General features: G+C 54.8%; 1 protein-coding gene across 6 annotated transcripts in view; it reads right to left on the bottom strand.

Moving 5' to 3' along the window:
• The window catches only part of FOXK1 (forkhead box K1), an 86136-nt gene that overhangs the window by 19490 nt on the left and 47917 nt on the right, over nt 1-18729 (bottom strand). For 5 of the 6 annotated variants that reach the window (XM_034988289.1, XM_034988290.1, XM_034988287.1 and 2 more), the window contains one exon: nt 2517-2702. In XM_034988289.1, coding sequence (XP_034844180.1) covers nt 2517-2702 — 186 coding nt within the window. Of the gene's footprint in view, nt 1-2516; nt 2703-4878; nt 5344-18729 lie in introns of those variants that run through there. The other variant, XM_034988291.1, reaches the window with a different exon arrangement.

Raw genomic sequence — 18729 nt, 5'->3', positions numbered from 1 at the left:
TCCCCACATCTTCCGCCAGATGAAAAGGAGAAGCGGGAGGGGGGAGGCGGGACACAGCGCCCCCACCCACCCGGGCCCGGGGACTGGCCCCTCACACGCACCCGAGCTCAGCACGGCTCCAGCCGCACCTGCCGAGCTCCTACCTGCGCTCGGTCCACACCTCCCCGAACTGCTTCCAGCTCCGGCCTCCCGTCCAACACAAAAGCAACGTCAGGACGCAGAGCCTGGCTTGAATATCTTAACCAGCTGGCTACTGTTTTGATTTGAAATATTCCTGGGAAATATATTTATTTTCTGAAGCCCTCCAGGTACAAACCAATACATTTTTCTTTCTTAGTGTCTATCTGGCTGGATCATAACCCGATTATTAACGATGCCACACTGACGGCCCGCCCGGGGTTTGCTGGGTGCCGAGGGCCCTCCACAGCCACCCCCACGCCGCCCAGGACCGGCCCCCAGCGGCCAGCGGCATGGGCGTGGGACACCGCTGGTCTGTGTGCCCGCGGCCGGTTTAGGCTGCTCTGGGTGAAGGTGTCAGGACAGGCAGGTCTTGTATCAGCTTCACTGAGATAAGTCCCCCATTTAGAGTACAACTGAGGGGTTTCTGGGGTACTCACAGAGTCAGCAACCATCACCACTGAGTCCCAAGCGTTTCCACTGTCACCCCAGAAACAAAGGCCGTACAGCTGGTGGGCACGCCTTCCAACCCCCAGCCCCCACAGCTGCCCGCCTGCTGCCTTCCCCGAGATCCCGTTCCAGGTGTTTCCTATCAACGGCATCGTACCGGGGTGCGGTCCTTCGCGTTCGGCTGCCTTCACTCCGCATCCCGTTTCCACGGGGCAGCCATGCTCTGCCAGGTGTCAGCACTTCATCCCTTTTTATGGCCACGTAACATTCCACCGTGAACAGTCCACATCTGACCTAGCCGCTCACCAGCTGACAGACACCGAGTCGCTCCTGCTTCGTGGCTATTAGGAATAGTGATGCCCTGAGCCCTCGTGTGCGAGTTCTTGCCTGGACCTCCCGCTCCGGTGAGCTGCTGGGTCGCGGGCGGCCCGTGAGCCGTGTGAGGAAGAGGCAGAGCGTCGTCCACAGGGCCCACCTCATCTCCCCTCGTATGACTATTTATCCGTGGATAAATTACAGATAAGTACGTGCAGGAACATTTTCACAGCGTGAGCATAAAGCTCGTGCCCTAGATCAAGGTCCAGCTAGCCGTCTGAAATAACAATGAGATCACACGCTCAATCTGGGGCTTTAGAGCAGAGCCCTTCTAGAAACCTGAAGGGAGCGGAAGGAGCACCTGAGACGCCGCACGAACTGCGCTGAGCACAGCACCGAACACACGCACGGCTTTCAGAGAGCTGCCACTCCTCCCCGTCTCCCAGAGCCGGGACATCTGCGTTCTGGCCTTGCAACGAGGAAAACGAGGCCCAGCGAGGCCCCTGGCTCTCCCACTAACTGGCTACACGGCCAGAATCAGAACTGGGGGCCAGCCTTGAGTTCGAGGCCACGCCATGATCAACGCTGTGCCTACCACTCTCTCCGTGAGAGAGGGACACGCCTCTTCCCTGGTTCTGCAGGACGCGGGCTCCAACCAGCTCAAAGCAAACTGTTCCCAACGTGTCCGCAACACGTCCCAGCAGGAAAACAGCAGTGAGGCATGACTGTCACAGACCGAGTGACACACGGTCCTAGAACATGAGGAGAACACGAGGACCACCAGAGCGTGCCCGCTTGGCGAGGGAAGGCACGGCGTCCGACCAGAAGGCTGTGGGGACAGCAAACCTCCCGCCCGAGGAGCATCGGTTTTCCAAGTGTGGCTCAGAGGCACCCCTGAGGACTGACCCCTGCAGGAGGTATGTGGCGGCAAAACCAGACTCAGACACGACCTGCCTTTTTTTCCAGGTCTGACACTTGCACTGATGACGCACCAGCCACGGGGGAAGCTGCCAGTGCCGGGGCCCGAGCCGTGGCACCAGCAGAGGGAGAGGGCGGGACACGGAGTCGAGAGCCAGCTAGTCCCTCTCTACGGGGATCTCCCCGAAACCTTCCCCTAAGGTTTCTCTGTACACCACACCAAGGACGGGAACGTTTGAGAACTCTCTCTCCTTCAGACTCTAGATCAAGTCCTTAAATTTCATAAAGTTTAGCAAAACAAAGTTCAAATCCTGGCATGCACAGATTACTTTAAAATATTGTCAATGCCTTTAAAGCAATCATACCTGTGCTTCTTTCAAAGAAAGCCCCTAAGACACAGAACTGCAAACTGGGAAAGTGATTAATGCTGTAGGGACTCTTCACTCTATGAGAGAATTCTCCAGAGATGTTCTTTAAGTTGTCAGGTCCCTCGATGCACTTAAAATAGTTACAAAATCTCCATCCCCCTGCAATTTTCCAGAGACCTACTGAGTCACCTGTGTCCTCATCCTGCTTCTCACACAGACGGCCAGAGCAGGGGGGACCCTGGTGCTGGGGGGGGGGGGCGTGTGGCCAGGCCGGAGTCGGCCACTCACCTGATGGTGCCGGTTGGGGACGGGACGGGGCTGACCAAGCTGCGGAGATCCGGCTCCGGAATATGAATCTTCAGAGGGGAGATCTGCGGGTAGAGGGGCCGGAGGGGAGACGCCGGGGCCTCTTCCTGACGGTACAGTGATGTGAACTGGATCTTTATGGCCGTGCTGGGGAATCGAAAAGTGCACCTGCAACAAGAGGGAGAGCTCACGTTAGTGTGGGAAAGACGGGGACAAGGCCGCGAGACGGCAGTGGAACGTCCTGGTTCACCATGACGGTGGGGTTCGCCTCACGTTACAGAACCCTGGCATCACTCTGCGATTCACAGAGAGAACCAAAAATCTGATCTGGGACACTTGCTGACACCGATACGGGTTTTCCTTTTCCCCACACATGTGAAGACAGAGGTATGAACCCACGCAGGTCCCCAGCAGAGGCTCAGACACAGGACGGCTGCAGGGGTACCCGAGCGGGGTTCACTAGCTCGCAGAGAACGCTCGTCGGGAGGCTGAGATACCATGGTCACCGCTCAGCAGCGAGCGTAAAGACAGCTGCGCTGTGAGAAGCCATAGAGCGGGACCGCCAGGCCGGCGGGCGCCTTGCAGAGTGACGGCACCACGACTGGCTGCACAGTCAGCTCCAGGCCTCGGTTTCTCTGCCGGCAGATGACCATGTGCAAACAAACCCGGCCTCACACACCCGAGTCACACCCTGCGCGTGGGTGCATCACATGAAACCAAGGTCGCCCACCTCTAAGAAACGTCTATGCACAAAATCTGGACGTTATGTATCCAGCACACCTCATTTCTAGACCACAAGTCATCAACAAGATGCTAACTGCAACTTTAGTTACAAACAAAAATGCAAACCCAAATGAGAGCAGGGACAGGGACAGTCTCACCCGCAGCAACTGCTTAGAAAAGGCCCTTTTTTAAAACAAGGGAGTGTCGGGGCGCCTGGGTGGCTCAGTCGATTAAGCGTCTGCCTTCGGCTCAGGTCGTGATCCCGGGGTCCTGGGATCGGGCCCCGCACTGGACTCCCTGCTCGGCGGGAAGCCTGCTTCTCCCTCTCCCACTCCCCCTGCTTGTGTTCCCTCTCTCGCTGTGTCTTTCTCTGTCAAATAAATAAATAAAATTAAAAAAAAAAAAAAGAGGGCGCCTGGGTGGCTCAGTTGTTAAGCATCTGCGTTCGGCTCAGGTCATGATCCCAGGATCCTGGGATCGAGTCCCACATTGGGCTCCCTGCTCGGCAGGAAGGTTGCTTCTCCCTCTCCCACTCTCCCTGCTTGTGTTCCCTCTCTCGCTGTGTTTCTATCAAATAAATAAATAAAATCTTTAAAAAAAAAAACAAGGGAGTGTCGTGGGGCGGGGGCGGGGGCGGGCTGGAGATGACGGGCACTCCTAATAGTTCCGGAAAGGTGTTCAGAGCACACTGCGTGTTTCACAACTCGAGAAGTGTGCACCGCACGAAGCCTCAGCCAGCAGGCTGCTGGCCCACTCCGGCCTGTGTTAATTCAGCAGTGCTGTTTACACAGCAGGGACCCCTCCAAACTCCCCGGGACACAGCATTTGAATTCCCTTTTCTCTTAATCAAATCGTTTTTAAGAAACCAGATTCAAGAGTAGGTCAAAATAGGTTCTGGGCCCAGGAGAGGCAGTGCATGTGAGCAGACAGGGAAGACCCCTTCTCATGAAATGACTCAGCAGCATACGTGGGCGTCTGCTCCAATAGCCAGGCTGCTTGCACCTCCCAGAGGAAGTCAGCAACTAAACCGGCTTGACTGGCCAGTACTGATTCTTCCAGAGATACCGGAGCACGGGACCGGCCGTATCTACAAAGGCGGGGAGCAAAGTACCAGGCCGCTTTCTGACCCACAGACACCAGCTTTCTATTTCCAAACCTAAAATCAGAACAAAGGGATTCTGGCACCACTTTGGTTCTGGGAGATGCAGTCTAAACACCAGCATGTTAGGGCAGGGGTGGGACATCTGTCATGTCGTGTCCACATCACCCTCCCCCCCACCCCGGGTTCTGTGTAAGGCCACCTGCGGCCATTTAAAGACATTCTGCAATTTTCCTCTCGTGAGCCACAGTTAAAAAACGTTTGATGTTGCTTCCACTTTCCTTAGTTTTCCCACAACCCAACAGAAATCTCCTTCATTAGTATTTTGGCTAGAAAGTTACATCACACATTTTCCTACAATGCCGAGGTCTCCGGTGCCTCCAGAGCCAACATCCGTCCCAGCTCATGCCTGCGGATGGCTGCCGTCCCCGAGCTAGAGAAGGAAGGAGAGGGTTCGGAACCAGCAATCTGGCCGAGGGCTCCACGCACACGCACACAGCCCTGTTCCACAGTGTTACATACAGAAGCACGAACGATGAATATTTAAAGGCAGTGTCTCTGTCCTTCACCATCTGTCTGTCTCTTCCTTCGGCAGCTGCAGATCGACATGAGAAGCTTTACACTCCACTACCTGCCGAAAGGGCACACAGCTGGAGTCGTGCCGTCTGCACTGTGGAAGCCCTCACGCGAGCACGAGATCACAGCATCCTACAATCATCGGGGCAACCAGAAAGAGGGTGTGGCTTCTGGCCTATGACAGAGGTCACAAGGCAGAGCGGAATGTCAAAAAACAGGGTTGTGGGGGAAGACAAGAGTTGGCACAGGATCCTTGGAATGGGGATGGGGAAGCCAGGCTCCAGGCAGCCCGGCTGGCCCAGGGCCGCATCACTCCCAGACCGCGGGGCGATTCTCGGGAGGAGAACGAGGCGCCCAGGGAGGGCTTCCGAGTTCCCCGTGAAGGCGAGGTGTTGGGGTGGGAACTGAGACGCAGGGAAACAGCGTGTAGGAAGAAGGGGGGCTGAGAACTGCTAGTGAGTTTAGTGCCCCGGCCTCTGTAGTTCTGTTCTTAGCTAACAAAAGGACAGGCTCTGAACACAAGAGATGACCTCCTAGGCACCTTCCAGTTCAAAAAACAAAGATTCCAGATAACGTGCACGCACATGGAGTTTTTAGTAAAACAAAACACAACATTTTGTACATCAGGGATTTGGGTTAGCAAATTAGTAGCAAAATCGAACACCATCTATAACTGATTCAAACAGGGCAACTTCCCGCTGTAAGAGTCATTTCCAATTAAGGTTTAACAATAAATATTTTCATATTATTTACTGTAACAGCTATTTCAAAAGCAGCTCCTGACTCACTCTTCCAGAAATTATCCCGAGGCAAACTGTCTCCTACCTAGGAGGAGAAACACCAGGAAGCTACTTAATTTTAAACAGACATCTCCCTAGGGCGCTCCCGGGTTCACCAATTACTTCTCTCCCTATAATATTTTCATTCCGGTTTAGGGCCCTGGTTGGTGTTTTAATGAGCATGTTTTGCAATTAAAGCTATCGTCTTGGAGGTGTTTCACATTCGACCTGACCCCAACCGCACACTTCGCGCCTGCCTTCAGCACCAGGGATCCCGGCTACAGGTGAGCGTGCGTGTGCGTTAGCCCTCCCCACCCCAGTCCGGACCACAGCTCTGTCAGGCAAGCGCCCACCCTGGGACAGCCCTTCCTTTTTTTTTTTTAAAGATTTTATTTCTTTATCTGCCAGAGAGAGAGAGAGAACACAAGCAGGGGGAGCGGCAGGCAGAGGGAGAAGCAGGCTCCCCGCTAAGCAAGGAGCCCGATGCGGGACTCGATCCCAGGACCCTGGGAATATGACCCGAGCCGAAGGCAGACGCTTAACCGACTGAGCCACCCAGGCATCCCGGGACAGATGCCTCTGCAGAATCCTTGCCCTCATGTACAGAGATGGAGTAGCTGGGTGGTGGTGCAGGGTGGGGGGGGGGGGGCTGGCTTTCAGGGGTGACACAGACGTTCTAAAATCCACTGTGGTGGGTGCTGCGCAACTGTGAACTGACGAAAAACTTAACTGGAAAATTTAAGTGGGTTAGTTGTGAGCTCCATGAATTACATGTCATTCAAACTCCTCTGAAAAAATTTTTGTGCCCTACAGCCCCCATGCTCAAGGTCTGCCCCCAGCTTGCACAGCTCCCCGGGCCACGCGGAAGCCAAAGGCTCCTAGAAATCGGGCCAAATTTCGGATGCCCTGGTTCCACATGAAGCTGCCCTCTTCAGCAGCAGGTCAAAGATCATGGCACAGAAGGCTGGTTCTGGCCCTGCTCAGGCACGAAGGAGCCTAAGGGATTCAGGGGCGACTGGGGTGGTCGCTTACTTTCACTTCCATCTGGTCCTTAAGGTGGAATCCCACCACCTGCCCTACTAGCCAGGACGTTGTTAGAGACAAAAAGAGCTCATTTAATCCTTACTGATGTAAATACAAGTACAATGATCTTCATTTTAGACATAAGAAATAGGCACAGAAAGAACTCCATGTGAAAGTTTCCAGAAAAATAAAAAAATAAAAAAATAAGGCCATAGAGCATTCCCCTCCAGAGCTATCACGGCCCCCAGGCCACCCCTTCTCTTGCCTCATTGCATCCCAGCAGCTCGGATGAGCCTGGGCATCCACACCATGACCAGGGACTGACATTCCGCACTGACAATGGATGCCTGAAATTCTGCATACCAACCACAACACCCCCAACCTTCCCAACAGCCCCCAGCAGATGACAGCCCAGGACGAAGGCTGCAGACGGGCATTTGTGCACCCCCCGCCCCCCGGTGAAGCCCACCGGACAAGGAACCAGCCAGCCGACCATCCTGGTAGGTACAACAGCGGTCCGCGTGAGCACCTAGCTCTTACGTGTGGACAGAAAGCCAGGGAAGAACATACATTTAGGGAGCATCTCCTACAGGAAGACAGGGACCAAACAAACAATTTGGGGGGCGGACTCAGAGAAAGATGATCCGGAGCAGAAGAGAAGGCAGACCACTTGTCTCCCAAGGTAAGGCATCTGCTGCCTACGGACTGAGGGCCCCAAAAGGCACTTCAAGGGAAAAACAAGAAACCTGGACAATAAGATGTACAAAGAAAAGAAAACTCGAGGGGCGCCTGGGTGGCTCAGTCGTTAAGCGTCTGCCTTCGGCTCAGGTCATGATCCCAGGGTTCTGGGATCGAGCCCCGCATCGGGCTCCCTGCTCCACGGGAAGCCTGCTTCTCCCTCTCCCACTCCCCCTGCTTGTGTTCCCTCTCTCGCTGTGTCTCTCTCTGTCAAATAAATAAATAAAATCTTTAAAAAAAAAAAAAAGAAAAGAAAACTCAAGAAGGAAGGCTGGATGAAACTGGAAAACGTCTCCCGAAAAGACAAAACTTTGGGGGCTCCGGCCAAGAGGTTCACATCTGAACAAGAGTTCTATGGAGGAGCCCTTCTCAGGAAGCTACAGGGAAGGCGGCACGGGACCCAACGACCAGACCTGTGGCCTTCGTACCAACGCCACCCCACTTTCTGACCATCAGAGAACCCAGTGTTTGCTACAAGTCGGCTGGAGTGGTCCCAGGCGCTGCTCCACTGGTTAGGAGGTGAGGATATGAACGTTATAGGCTGGAATCCATTCACCCTCCCTCACGGCATGTGACAGCAGGCCCGGCGTGGACAGAGCCTGCCCCTGGGACCAGACGTGCGGGGACACCTGCGTGGCTTTTAGTGGCCTGATGCAACGGGCTGCAGAAGGAGGTGCCATGTCTTTCTCCAGCGGCTGCCATCTGGCTAGAGGATGGGAACCAGCCTGGCAAGCCTGTGGCTTCGGGTGGTCTCAAAGAGGCCCCCACTCAGGTGAGAGCGGCAGAGAGGGCCCGCACCTGGCAACAGAAATTAAAGACGAGTTTTCAAGAATGACACCTACTGCCACAGATCCCTGCCATGGTTCCTGCAGCAGGTGGGATGGGCCGCTAGGAAGCACATCATCTCTAGGACCCACTTCAGACGAGGCCAGGGAGGCTGGCTGGCAGGGATCCTTCCAGAATGCACACACAGGGACTGGCCCTGTGGGGACCAGTGAGCGTCCTTCCTGCTCTTCTCTTTGCCAACTGAGAGTTGGGATCGCCTTCCCCTGCCTTCCACTTGGCTCAGCATTTCACAGAGGGACCACCTGGAATGCCCTGATGAGGGACGTGCTCGTCACCGGAAATCCTGCATTTTATGGGGCGCAGTCACTGAGTGGGACTTGGACTGCCTCCTTTGATGATGGGGAGGAGTGTTTTTATTTTGGAAGAAGGGACACAAATATGTGGGTGGCCAAAAGGCAGACTGTGACAGACAGCTAGTTCCCTGAATACACATCCTCTCTTGCTCCTACAGTGATCTAGTTTCAGCTGGACACACAGCTGTCCATCTAAAGACAATGCTTCTCTGCCTCTCCTGCACCAAGGGGCTGTGCTGGTCAATGGGATGCAAACAGTCATGCCCTCAGGAGGAACAGAGCGTCTTCTTCACATCTTCCCCTTCGTAATGGCCAGGATGCGGGTGTGATGGCAGGAGCTGCAGCAGCCACAGTGGGCCATAAAACGGACACTGGGTAACACAACGATATAATAGAAAAGAGCTGAGAACTGCTGTATCAGCTTACGTTAAAGACTATGACATCCAGAAAAAAAAATCAACTTCACCCTTGTTACTTTGACCTCGGTTACCAAAACCAAAACTTTAACCCAACTGTAAACAGCTAAAGAGCTCCCTATGGGGAAGAACCGCTGAACAAACTACGGTGTGTATTCAGGGGTGAACATTCTGCGGCATTTAGAAGGATACTCCTCATCACCGTGCATCTTTGGGCAAATCTCTTCATGCACCGGCCTGCTTTCCTCATCAAGGAGCACTGGGTAACTACAGAGCACACTTCACAAGGTCCTTCGGAGTATTAAACAGAACAGTTTAAACAGCACACACAGCATCCAGGCATACCACACGCTCACGAAGTGCTGCCCCACAGAGGAGCGTGATGGCGATAAATGCAGAGACCAAATGGCTTGGAGTCATGGCGAAAGGTGTGGGATCTGAAACTAGACAGGCCTGGTTTGAGAATGGGCTGTGGGGATGGTGTGTGTGTGTGTGGGGGGGACCTGGGAGGTCTCTGTGCGGCAGGAGCCCAGATGCAGCGAGGACACTGAGCGTGAGGCCCAGCACACAGCGAGCAGCCAACCGCACATAGGTGTTCTCGTAAGCAGAGGGGACGGGAGAGAGGGATGAAAGAGCCTTGGGTGGGCGTGGCCTTCCAGGATCCCCCTCTTTTATCAAAATATTCTTCCAGCGTTGTTACCATGTCCTTTAAGAAATAAAACATTCAAGAATTGGGGGCAGGAGCAAATACTTGATAACGAGTCCTTTTGAATTTTGCAAGGTACGACAGGTCTTCCGGAAACCTCACGGAGCCCTGGGGTCCAGACCTGGGCGGAGAAAGGTGGAAACATGGCCGGGCCTCTAGCTCTGAAGCAAGGCTGGGAGGCCCGTGGAACACGACTCCACAGACAACCTGCAGGGCCCCTCCAGCCCGGCCTCTCCCTGCCTGCCCTGCTCCAGCACCGCGTTCCAGGCCGAGGCAAGGAGGCAGCATTCCTCGGCCGGCCCAAGCGGTTCCCACATACCTAGGTCTGCAATTAGAAAGCCAGAGGAGCTAGAAGCTCTGACTTCCGTAAGAACTCAGGAGAAAAAGAAGACTGTTCAGGAAAAGGTTCTGAAAAACTTTTACATATACAATCCCCAAATCAAGGGATTCTGACCACCTTTTTTTTTAGCCTAAAGCACCTATTTTTACTAACAACTTAATACATTTTGCTAGAAGAGCCAAAACTGCAGGAGGGAGGCTGCAGCCACAGGGGCTCGTCAGGCCGTGGGGACCACCCTCATGGCGAAGCTAGGGGCCATCGGTGGAGGGGGTGCGAATCACAGGCAGACCAATAGGGCAGGAATCAAAATACAAGCTCGAACCAGGAAGAGCAAAGGGAAGCAGATGGCCGAGGCTTCGGGAAGGCAGGATGACCACTGCCCCTGACCAGGCTCTGGCTCTGTCGGTCCCTGACACCCCAACAAAACCTCAAAACCCAACCTTCTCTGCCTGCTCTTCGTCCCTCCTCCACGAACCGAGGCTGTGATCCTGACCACTCGTCAGCTCACTCCACCTTCGAACCGACCCCTCAGCCCTGCTTTCCTGGGCTGGCCGACTCACAAGGCTGTGACCTTGGCCAGCCATGGCAGCTGGGGAGCACGCTCTGTGCACACGCTCAGCTCTGGTCAGTGCAGCAACAACACGGGGGTGGCAACTTAAATAATTCTTGTTTAGAAATTAACTTTGTTTTCTTCTTTAAAGATTTTTATTTATTTGAGAGAGAGAGAGAGAGCAAGAGAGACAGAGCGCACCAATGGGGAGTGGGAGAGGAAGAAGCAGGCTTCCCGGGGAGCAGGGAGCCTGATGCGGGGCTCGATCCAAGGACCCTGGGACCATGACCTGAGCTGAAGGCAGACGCCCAACCACTGAGCCACCCAGGCGCCCTGCTTTCTTCTTCATGTGTTTTCCTATGATCTGTTTTTTAAAAAGTAAACAATATTTTTACAATCAGGCCAAAACTACTTTTATGGGGGAAAAAAGAAAAAAGACTGCAGGATACTCAAGTCCCTCTGCTACAAACGCTAAAACACTGTCAGAAATGCAGCCAAAGGCCTGGTCAAAGCCGGGGCTCCTTGGTAAAAATGGAAGTTCAGCCCCCATCTGAGGAGCCCCCGAGTAGAGACGGCAAGGGAGACCCCTGCACACCAGCTGGGTGCAGTCACGATGACATGCCTTCGCCTCGCACGGCCTGCGAATTGGGGCTCGCGGCAGTCCCGGGCACCCCTCTGCAGGAGGTGGCCGAGGAGGCATGCCCTGGGGTTCCTGGTCCATTCGGAACCATTTCATTTCACCCCCTTTTTCAGGAGCAACATCCTGTCCCTAGGAGATTCCGACCAAATCCAGCTACAGGGGATTCAGGTCGTCTCTATAGTTTCACTCACAGGACTCCTACTCACATCTACGGCGTTACTCAAGAGTATGTGGTCGTTTCGACAGTATCACTTGCAGGATCCGTGGTGACTTCTACAGTGTGACTGTGTCATCTGCGTGGGGGAGAGCCCCAGAATCTGTGCTCTCCGTGGGCGGGAGACTCTTCCCCCCCCAAAAGCCTCGTTCTTGGGCACGTTTGGGAAACTAACGAGGAAAGGGCCCGGCTCAGGGTTGCTTACCACCCTGCCAGCTCCTGAGGGTGTAGGTTCCCCATCGCGGCCGCTCTGCCCTCCTGGCACACGGAGCGTGTGTGTGTCGGAGCCCACGACAAGGTCACCACGACCTATTCTGGAACTGAAAGTCTATCAAGAGGTGAGGGTGTAGAAACCAGCGTATGGGTAGGAGGCAGGAGGAGGTACGTTCTAAGAGGAGTGCCGCGCAGTCGCCAGAGAGAAAGGACTAGAGGTTCACCTCGCGTACACCTTCACTGTGTTTAGTACAGTCAATCGGCTAAAGAATCCGAGAACATTCGGCGGGCGAGGGAGGGCCATCGCTCCATCGCTTGTGGAGGCCCGGGAGCCGCGGACTCGGCCGCTGCCATCCACGTCCACGCTTTTTAAAGAGGCTCAGGTGGGGATGGCAGCGTTGGTGGTGGCCCAGAGCACCGCCTGGCAGGCTGGAGACATTCCACCCGCAGAGCCCGGCGGTCCTCGGGTCAGGCTGCCAGGGGCAGGGTGTCACTGAAATGGGGGGGAGTGGTCTGTGCAGCGACTGGTACCTGCCTGTTGTAACAGCCACCTGATCGAGGGACGGGGGCCCGGATGGCCCCATCTGAACGTCCCCTCCTCTCCTGAAGCACTGGGCACTCGGGCAAGGGAGCAAGCCACCGGGAGCCCCAGGAAAGAGTCCGGTGCGACAGAAAGAGAAGTGACCACCCAGTAAGTAATGGTCACGTTTACCCTTCAAAATTCTTTGCCCTTCCTCAGATCACGGGCCCCCACCCCACGGGGGACGACATCCAGGTGACATTAGGACGGGTCAGGTAGGACTCTGCCAGCCACCGGGACGTGGCACTGAAGGAGAGACGTTCCATGTAAGAATAATTTGCAAATATCAAAGATCTTTTGCCTAAACCTTAACACAAAATTCAATAATAATGCACTAATAGTTAAAAACTAAGAGGCACCTGGGTGGCTCAGTCAGTTAAGCACCTGACTCTTGATTTCGGCTCAGGTCATGATCTTGGGGTCCTGGGATTGAGCCCCACATCGGGCTCCCTGCTCCGCGGGGAGTCTGCTTCTCCCTCTCCCTCTGCCTGCCTGTTTGCCTGCTTGTGATCTCTCTCTCTGTCAAATAAATAAGTAAAATCTTTAAAAAAAAAAACCCCTAGTATCTGCTGTGAGTGAGTGTGCCAGGGAACCACACCCCGAAGGCTCTAGATACACTAACCACAACACCCCACTTTTCTGAACACTAGTTTTATTTAAATACGTGTACTCTGAGGATAGCTCTGAGAAGGCTGCTATGTTACCACCCTGATAAAATGGGGGCGGAAAGGAAAGACTTGGGGACAAAGCAGCTGTTGAACTGTAGAAGGGGCAGAGAAACAGAAAACAAAACAGAAATCAGCTCTGCCTGTTTATCTTCTGGATTCTGGAAACTTCTGTCAAAGAGGCCCAAGTTCAATTTTGTTCAACTTGGCAGAGGACATGCTTTCAGAAGCTGAAGGCAGAGCCTGGGAGGGGGGCCTGCCAGACGGCGTCCCCGCCACAGCGCCCAACGGAAGAAGGTCTGCGGCAAGGCGTGTCCTTCTCCAGGGAAGCGTGAGCTTGCCGAGAACAGCAATGTTCCAGGCAAACCCCCGAGGCCGCCTGCCACCCACCCCACACTGCATCGCTGCCCAAATCAAGTTAGGCTTCAAGACCTTCCGTTTTGATAAACCCAAAGACAGCAGCAAAGCTCGAGAGAGAACCCGCAAAGAGAAACCTCCAGTTCTCCTCCACAAAGAGTAAATCGTCCTTGCTGGGGTGTTTTTTTAAGGTTCCATTTGTCAAAACACAACAGGGACGCGTCTGAATGCTCTGAGAAATCACATCCTGGCTTTATCAAGGCCAAGCTCAGCTCACTTTCCTAATTTGGAAAATGCGACCAGGCACAAGGCAAAACCTGCTGGGAGCCAGCTCTGCTGAACGGGAGGGGGGGGGCCGCCGGCGGGCGAGTGCGGCTCTGCCCCTGCTCTCTGGGAACCGCGCTGGCGTCCAGCCACTTTCCCGAAGAACTGTAAGCCCGCGGGTGGGCCTGGGAAGCTATCACAGTTGACGCAGCTCGAGAACTCTGCACAATACGTCCAGGCCCGGGGTGCCTGGGTGGCTCAGCTGTTAAGCGTCTGCCTTCGGCTCAGGTCATGATCCCAGGGTGCTGGGATCGAGCCCCGCGTCCTGGGATCGAGCCCCGCATCAGGCTCCCTGGTCAGCGGGAAGCCTGCTTCTCCCTCTCCCACTCCCCCTGCTCGTGTTCCCTCTCTCACTGTGTCTCTCTCTGTCCAATAAATAAAATCTTAAAAAAAAAAAAACAAAAAACCCCCGTCCAGGCCCACTCCTGGCGCACCGCGCACTTGCACACCCCGAGCGGACAGGCGGGCCGGGAGGCTCAGGCGCCAGCTGCATGGCCCCAGAGCGAAAGGGAAAGCGCTCTCCTGCCCTCCTGAAGTTACCCCAAGCTGGGTTTCACTTCAGGCACAGCCGTGGAACCGATCGGAAGGGGCACCACGCTGAAACCATACAGAGCAGCACCCTCCAGTTGATCGATGGAGCTCTCGCAAGCCCTCTTCTATCCTCTGCTGCAGCAAAAGGGAAACAGGGGTGATGTCCTCTGGGGGTTCTCGTGAGAGGAGAAGCTCATGACTGTTACCCACAATCAGCAGCCCCCACCTCCCAGCAGCCTTAAACGGCACAGAGCCGAGTCACAGAAGGAGCCCACACAGGCAAGGCTGGTGAAGGGGGTTCCGTGGGGGCTGCGAGGTGAAGGGGTGCGCTGGGTGGCAGGGGTGCATAGGATGGTGGGCCCGGGCAAGCTCCTGCTGAAGCAAGTGCACAAGGTGGGGCGCCCACCTGAACCCACTTCCTTTCTTCCTCCCCCCACTTTTTCCTCCGTGCCCATGCCCCAGCTAAAAGACTATTTCCCAGCTGTCTCTGCACTGGGAGCTGACCAATGAAAAGCAAATGGAACCTCATGGGCAGCCCATGCAGAAAGTCCCCGAAGAAGCGTATAGAGAGCTACCAAGTGAGCGTGAACTGCCCATCTCTTCCACCACTTCTTGCCTAGGATGAAACAGTGATGGCCGGTGCACCAGCAACCATCCTGGACAGGGAGGTTACCTTGAAAATAAAAGCCTCTTGGTAAGAATGGTGGGACAGAAAAACAGAAGCAGGCTTGATATTTGCTGAGCCAAGCTGGGCCTCAACTGCAGTCTGTGATAGAGGCAGGAGAACTACCCCGAACACACACACACACACACACAGCAAGGTGCAAACCTCTTATCCTTTACACATCTTGGATTAAACAAAACTGCTTGGTTTTAGAAAGGAAAATAAGCCAGGGCTCCCTACTGAAGAAAAAGCTGAACTACCGTCTGTATGGTGGATCCCAGAAGGGCGGGCCGAGTTTCAAAAACAGTCCAGTGCACAGCAGGGAGCTCGTCTGGCAATACGCAGTAGGACTTTAACACACACCAATCAAGGACCCAAAATGCCAATGGCCCCAGAAAACCTAAGAAGCAGGAAACGCCAGGTCACTTATGTTTCTTAAAAGTTAATGGTGATTATTTTGAACAGTATGTGCCTGAAAGAGAGGACAAGAGGAAGAAAATGCTTCCCGGTTCCTGTAAGAACCCCCTCTTCACGCTGTAGCCAGGGTGATGCCACCATAGCAACAGGGCACCATGCACATCAGCTGGGGAGGGGCAGGCCTGCCAGGCACGGAGCGGCATGGGCTCTATCTGCGTGTTCAGTATGCTTCTCACCAGCAACGTCATCCAAAGACGTTCCTCGAAAGAAGTCAGCTTAGCACATTCAAAACAAAGCAAAACAGCTTCGAGAAGACAAGTTAAGCCCATGTTTTCAGGCGATGTTGACCATCTTGGGCTACATTTACTGCCTCTGTGACTTTGGGGGAGCAGCACCGATGTCCTGTGGGAATGGGGTGCACTTCTGAGCACCGGATCGCTGACCTCCACAGCATCGTCTAAGACGGATCCGCTGTGCTCCTCACTTTGACAGATGAAGGATCCAGGCTCGGAGAGAGCACGTGTTAGTTAGGACCACGAGGCTGAAAAAGGCTCTTGTTGGGATGGCAGCGACCAAGGACGCCTGCGCCTGCCACCTCTTCTGGGGGCTCTTCATGGGGGACTGTGTACTTTTGGCCACACACCTTCAGCAGACAGCTCTACATACGAGGCTCGTGGGCAAGACCCGGCTCTTTGGGAGCTGGACCCAAACCAAAGGAGAAAGGGGAAGGAGCGGGGACAGAGCGGAGGGCTGGGACACGGTCTTGCCCTCTCGGCTTCACTGCCTGCCCATCGTGTTTCCATAACATTCTTGCAGATCACATTTCTGAGAGAAAGGCCACTGAAAACCTCCCACAACATGCACAAGAGAGTACTGCCGTGTAACAAGCGAGCCCTAGGCCGTCTCTGCAGCCCCTCAGGACAACATGTCTGCTGCGCCCAGATCATAGCAGCACCCCACGCGGCCAGCACTGTCACCAACGGGGGCTCCAGACATCCTCTGGCCAAGATGTCACGGAAAACCTACCCACAGAACACTCCTTCAGCTAAGGAACTACTGCCAACACACATAAGAGGCTAAAATGAGAATCAGGCACCACCCTGGAGAGTTACTGGAACAGGAGAGCATGAACGGTCACCGGAGCGGGGACACTCGGGAAGGCAGCAGGGGAAGGGCACACACCCCGACTCCCTCGACTAGTCGGTCGGAGCAGGACTCGACCCCCACCTCACCGCAGGCCTCTTCAGCAAGGTCTCCGTGGGCGAGGTGGGGCCTCCCCCGGGGACGCAGGGCAGCTGCTCTGCTCACAGCTCGCTCACCTCCCCTGGGAGAGGGGGGCCTGCGCCCAGCTCTTGCAGGACACGGGCTGCACTGAAATTCAAGTCCAATTCTGAAATGAAAACAGTATGGACGTCTCTCGTTTTCCCGGTTTTATTTGTCCCACAATCTTCCTGTGCTCCTTTGCTGAAAACCTAGGGGATCACCTAACTGATGTCTTCCACGCTGTCCAAGGTGAGCTACTATTGTCGTGCCTCCTAAACGCAGTCACGTTTATTATCTTGAGCGGGGATCACCAATCAAAGCAAGAGGAAACACCGATGTTTCTAGGTTTGCCGGCAACATGCCACTCGAGGAAGAAAGCCATCCTGCGACAGCTCACAACAGTTCTAAGTTGGCAGTGAGCAAGCTTTCTTTTCTTCAGGCTTAATTTAGGGCAAGTTTAAGTATTTCCGGGCTATTTTTCAGTTAACAATTAAAATAGTATTAAGTTCCACCAAAACTCATACATTCGTCAGCTGCCGGGCTGGAGCGTGCAAGCCTGGCCGGGGTTAACATCTCTCATCACTAAACTCGGCTCCTCCTGCACCCCGCTGACCCAGCTCCGTGGGCGGCTGGACAGCCTCCAGGGCTCCCGTGCCCACTCCATCCTGTCCTCTGCTCTCTGCATGCCAGCAGGATGCACTTCATGAAGCCTCACATCGAATCAGGTCCTTCCTCAGAAACCATCCACAGCTCTTGGAAGAAAACGCAAACTGGGAGCCCCACAGGACTGGCCCCACCGGCCTCCCCGATGCGCCCTCTGTCCGTCAGCCGCCCTGCCGGGAATGCCCGCACCCACCTCTGCCTGACGCAGGCCCTCGGCATGGTGGCCATGCTCAGCAAGGACACCTCTGTCCCAGTGCACAGTGGCCCCACACCCTCCCTCTGCTGCCCTTCAATCTTGTCCTCACGGGGCGTGCTGCGCTCTGTGACCACAGGGGTGGGGGCCCGGGGCCAGGCCTTTCCTGCTCACTATGGTATCCCGGGGCCTGACATGCAGGAGGAACGGCAACGCTCGCCGAAATGGAACAGAAGGAAGCTGCTTCTGAGCTGTCAGCCCAGGATTCTCATGGCTGGAGGGCTGGAATGACTCTCACTCTCAAAGCTGAAAATTCTTAATGACTGCATCATCTCAAGATTAGGATTCAGGCCGTTTTCTAGAACACCGCCTCCCTAGAGGAGATAGGTCTGGTTGTCACAGGGAATGCCATGGGGGAGGGAGGGCGTCACATCACCACCACAGGCCACAAGGCCACATGGTGCAAGGCCCCACAAGGCCCAGGACCCCGCGTGAGTCTTCGCTGCTTCATGATCAACCACAGCTAGATCTGGGCAGGAGCGTGCTCCCGGCAGACAGTTACGTACAATCTCACATACGAATGATGACTCACAGAGATACACCACGGAGAAACGTAAGACCCACCTGAACATGAAGATGCACCATATAGTTTATACAAGTCTGCATGGCATCTGTCTGATTCGAAGGAAGCACGTGGCTATCAAGGGAGGAGGGACACTGAGCCAGGTGACAAGGAAGACAGGGCACTGCACACAGAGAGGGAGGCTGGAGACACACGGGCCCTGTGCTGCTGAGGCCCGAGAGGCAGCCACAGACCCACGGTGGAAACAAGTCCCTGCAAAACACGCCACGTGCACTGAGGGCCAGGGACCCAGGCCGTCCCCACTGCGGATGGGGATTCACACCGTTCCCACTGAGGGAGAGTCTAGGGAACAGGTCATTCCCCCTGAGGACTCGGGGACAATGGGCCATGCAGAGAGCGAGAGGCAGGCTGACCCGGGGTGGGAACGACGCGTGTGCACTGGGCACACCCTCAGGGCCCATGGAGGCCACGTGGGAAGAAAGGAACGAGGGGTGTGTCCACTTCGCCCACCAGAGTGGTATCAGAGGAGAACTGATGAAACACAGGATTTAAATAAGATCCAACGTCTTCAAACATTATACTCCAAATGTCCAGGTTTCAATTAAAAAACGACTTGTCCTACCAGAAGATCTCAAACGAAATGAGAACAGCTGCCAACAGGACGACGGTGACGTCAGGATCATGCCACAGGGGTTGTAGAGTGCCCACCATGGACACTCCAACAAGCAATTACAGACACGTGGAAGCAGAGGATGGACAGAAACGCTCAGGACGCATGGGACTTTCGACAAAAGATCGA

The sequence above is a fragment of the Mirounga leonina genome, unplaced genomic scaffold (assembly GCF_011800145.1).
Source record: "Mirounga leonina isolate KUSES-001 unplaced genomic scaffold, KU_Mleo_1.0 Mir_454, whole genome shotgun sequence".
NCBI classification, from domain to species: Eukaryota; Metazoa; Chordata; class Mammalia; order Carnivora; family Phocidae; genus Mirounga; species Mirounga leonina.
The sequence above is the reverse complement of the archived record's forward strand: the minus strand, read 5'-3'. Positions and strand labels throughout refer to the sequence as shown.